Below are 3,733 nucleotides of genomic sequence, written 5' to 3'. Positions count from 1 at the left end.
TCTAGCGGGTTGGTTTAAGAGCAGAACTCACTACCAAAACCCTCTTAGGAGTGAAGATGGGGAAAATGAGGTCCTCAATGGCCTCTCTCATGCTCACTGTCTTAGTAGCAATAGTCTCACTTAGCTTGCCATCAGAAACCAACGCAAACTACCCATATGCCTCTCCTCCACCACCTCCTTACCACTACACATCACCACCACCACCTCCTTACCACCCAGCACCACACTACCCACCACACTTTCCACCCCACCACCCAGTGCACTCTCCTCCTCCACCAGTACCAGTGAAGCCAGTGCATCCACCACACCACCCACCACACCACCCACATTATCCACCACACCTTCCACCCCACCACCCACCACCCAAGAAGCCCTACAAGTACTTCTCTCCTCCACCACCTGTTAAACCACACTATCCTCCTCATTATCCACCACACCACCCAGTGCACCCACCACATTACCCACCACACCACCCAGTGCATCCACCACACCACCCAGTGCACCCACCACATTACCCACCACATATCCCACCACATCACCCACCTACTCCAGTTTACAAGTACAAGTCTCCTCCTCCACCACCAGCACACCCCGTACTCCCACCATATAAGTACAAGTCTCCTCCTCCACCTCCTCCTGTTTACAAGTACAAGTCTCCTCCACCACCCCCACCACACCCAGTACTCCCACCATATAAGTACAAGTCTCCTCCTCCTCCTCCTCCTGTTTATAAGTACAAGTCTCCTCCACCACCCTCACCACACCCAAAACCAGTTTACAAATACAAGTCTCCTCCTCCACCTCCTCCTGTTTACAAGTACAAGTCTCCTCCCCCACCCCCACCACACCCAAAACCAGTTTACAAATACAAGTCTCCTCCCCCACCCCCACCACACCCAAAACCAGTTTACAAGTACAAGTCTCCTCCTCCACCTCCTCCTGTTTACAAGTACAAGTCTCCTCCCCCACCCCCACCACACCCAAAACCAGTTTACAAGTACAAGTCTCCTCCACCACCCCCACCACACCCAGTACTCCCACCATATAAGTACAAGTCTCCTCCTCCACCTCCTCCTGTTTACAAGTACAAGTCTCCTCCACCACCCCCACCACACCCAGTACTCCCACCATATTACTACAAGTCTCCTCCCCCACCCCCACCACACCCAAAACCAGTTTACAAGTACAAGTCTCCTCCACCACCCCCACCACACCCAGTACTCCCACCATATAAGTACAAGTCTCCTCCTCCTCCACCACCAGTTTACAAGTACAAGTCTCCTCCACCACCCCCACCACACCCACAACCACACCCCTACCCTCACCCTCACCCTCACCCACACCCACACCCACACCCAAAACCAGTTTACAAGTACAAGTCCCCTCCTCCACCACCACCAGTTTACAAATACAAGTCTCCTCCACCACCCCCACCACACCCACACCCACACCCATTACCACACCCACACCCACACCCACACCCACACCCATTACCACACCCACATCCACACCCACACCCACACCCAGTTCCCCACCCAACACTCCCACCATACGCATATAAGTCTCCTCCTCCACCTCCTCCAGTCTACAAGTACAAGTCCCCACCTCCACCACCACCACACTACATCTACTCATCACCCCCTCCTCCTCACTACTAGAAAATGCCTCCAGAAGTATGGTAAGCTTCTTATTACAACAATATTACATTTACTATTTTTTTCTATGACATTTCATTCTTAGCAACAGTAAACATCTCTAGTCAATCTTCGCATTTTAAGTCGCCCAAACATTTTTTTTTTTTTTTTCTCTTATGCTTTCTAAGTTATTATAAGCAAATGAACATATTGACCAGAGTCAAAACATTTTCTTGCAGGAACGCATGAGTATTTGTCAAAATAAAGAACGGCTGCAGGCAGAAGATGTTTATTAATTACTATACAAGAACAGCGCGAGTTCGGATTTGATATGGACGTTTATTTTATTATGTTTATAGGAGTTCCAACTTTTTAATATTGTTGGGTGTAGTGCTTCCAATGTGTATTTATTATGCCCTATCATGTCTTATGTATTTTGTAGATTTCAACCTTAAGCAAACGCGAAGGTTGATCGCTATAATAAAATAAACACGTTTCTCGAATGGTCTATCGTAATGGTTTTTTTTTTTTTTTAACCTCTCGTTAAGCTTATGGTGCTGGGTGTGACTTGTGGGAATGTGACATCTTATAATTAGACCCTTTTGTCTGGGAATGCGCGGCATTTTCCATGCAGAAGAATCGAAAATAGCGTCACAGGAAATCTTAATGGACAACAGCAAATCTTGTCATGTTGATCGCACTTAATTGAACCTATCTGTCGTCTTATTATTGGAAGAATACACCCACATTCTTACCCATACACTTGAATGGTGCTTTTTTTCTTTTTCTTTTTTTTCTTTTTCTTTTTCTTTTTCTTTTTCACGGTGTGTGAGTGCCACGTTCATTTCTATCTCATCTTTATTTTAAGAGTTTGAATTTAGAAATAATGGTGCGTAAAATTCATATTTTACATTATTTAATAATAGATTGTCACATTTGTATTTTACTTAAAATTTAATATATTCTACTATATTTATGTAGGTACTAAGAATTTTTACCTTTGATTTTGGCTTTTTTGACAAATTAGTGGTACTCTTTCTCATTGGTTCATGCCTTATAAAGTAGAAAAAGGGAAGTCATCTTTCTAATGTGGGATTAAGAATTCAAGCTAAGGCAAGACAAGGTAATCAAACCAAAAAAGCCAAAGCCAAAGGCAAAAATTCTTGGTACCTACAATTTAATAACATCTCAATATACTTCTAATTTTGTTGGATTTATATATAAGTGTCAGAATTGATTGGGTATGGTTGTACTTATTCTTAAATATATGATAAGATAATGTGGTATGTTGTGATTGAAAGGGAAAAATATGAGTTTTACACTAAATTCTTATATAATTTAATCTCTTATTTTAAATAATATAAGTTATAAAACTGAGCTTTTAGCTTTTTATCTCACAAATTTATTATTGAAAATAAACCATTTTCAAACATGAAGGCATGATTTTTAACTTGGACTCTGAAGTCATGATTCTGTATTTCAAGTGTGTGTAAGAACCTATCATAAACACTACCCCTTGTCGTTTATGTCCTTGGAGAACTTATAGCTTACAGATGAACCCTTTTTTTTTTTTAGTTTATTAATATATTTTTTTAGTGAAATTTAATAGTTTATTTTGGCTACTATACGAATGTGTTTTTTTGTTAACATGTGAAAGTATAATTAAAATATTGAAAATGTGATGTTTTAAAAATTACACATTCTATTTTAGAATAAAAATAAATTAAACCAAAACAGTACCTCTAGAATTATTAGTAAAAGGCCATGAACCTCAATAACCTTGTAAAAATCATAGGATTTTATTAAAAAAACAAACAAACTAAGGCTAGGCTCGTTTATGACCTTGGTAATAAGCTTGATATATGCTTAAAAAATACACTCATATTTTACCAATTAACCTTTAATTAATTTAGACTGAGGACCATTCGTCCAATCTAAATGGGCATAATATAGGCTTGGTAAAGTACTTGTATGGGATATTAAATCTAAGAGCTTCATATTAAGCTCAAACTCGATTTGAATGAAGAATTTAGTTGAGCCAAGCTAAGCTCAAGTTTTTGGATATTTTGATAAGCTCGAGCTTAAACAATGTTTGTTGG

General features: G+C 40.4%; 1 protein-coding gene across 50 annotated transcripts; it reads left to right on the top strand.

The window, feature by feature from the left end:
• On the top strand, positions 1-2,137 carry LOC126713035 (extensin-like). 50 transcript variants are annotated; one of them, XM_050412655.1, is made up of 4 exons: positions 1-807; positions 904-939; positions 988-1,068; positions 1,105-1,684. In XM_050412655.1, the coding sequence occupies exons 1-4, from the start codon at positions 57-59 to the stop codon at positions 1,656-1,658; spliced, it is 1,422 nt and encodes a 473-aa protein (XP_050268612.1). In that variant the 5' UTR covers positions 1-56; the 3' UTR covers positions 1,659-1,684. The 50 variants fall into 50 exon arrangements, with proteins under 50 accessions (XP_050268612.1, XP_050268635.1, XP_050268622.1 ...); XM_050412660.1 differs by adding an exon at positions 1,874-2,137 and having other exon boundaries at positions 2-941; positions 991-1,068; positions 1,258-1,678; XM_050412639.1 differs by adding an exon at positions 1,874-2,137 and having other exon boundaries at positions 2-941; positions 991-1,068; positions 1,156-1,678.
• Positions 2,138-3,733: the final 1,596 nt, after the last annotated feature.

Source organism: Quercus robur, chromosome 2 (assembly GCF_932294415.1).
Source record: "Quercus robur chromosome 2, dhQueRobu3.1, whole genome shotgun sequence".
In the NCBI taxonomy this organism is placed as follows: domain Eukaryota; kingdom Viridiplantae; phylum Streptophyta; class Magnoliopsida; order Fagales; family Fagaceae; genus Quercus; species Quercus robur.
Note: the sequence above shows the minus strand (reverse complement) of the source record. Positions and strands in the feature narration are given on the sequence as shown.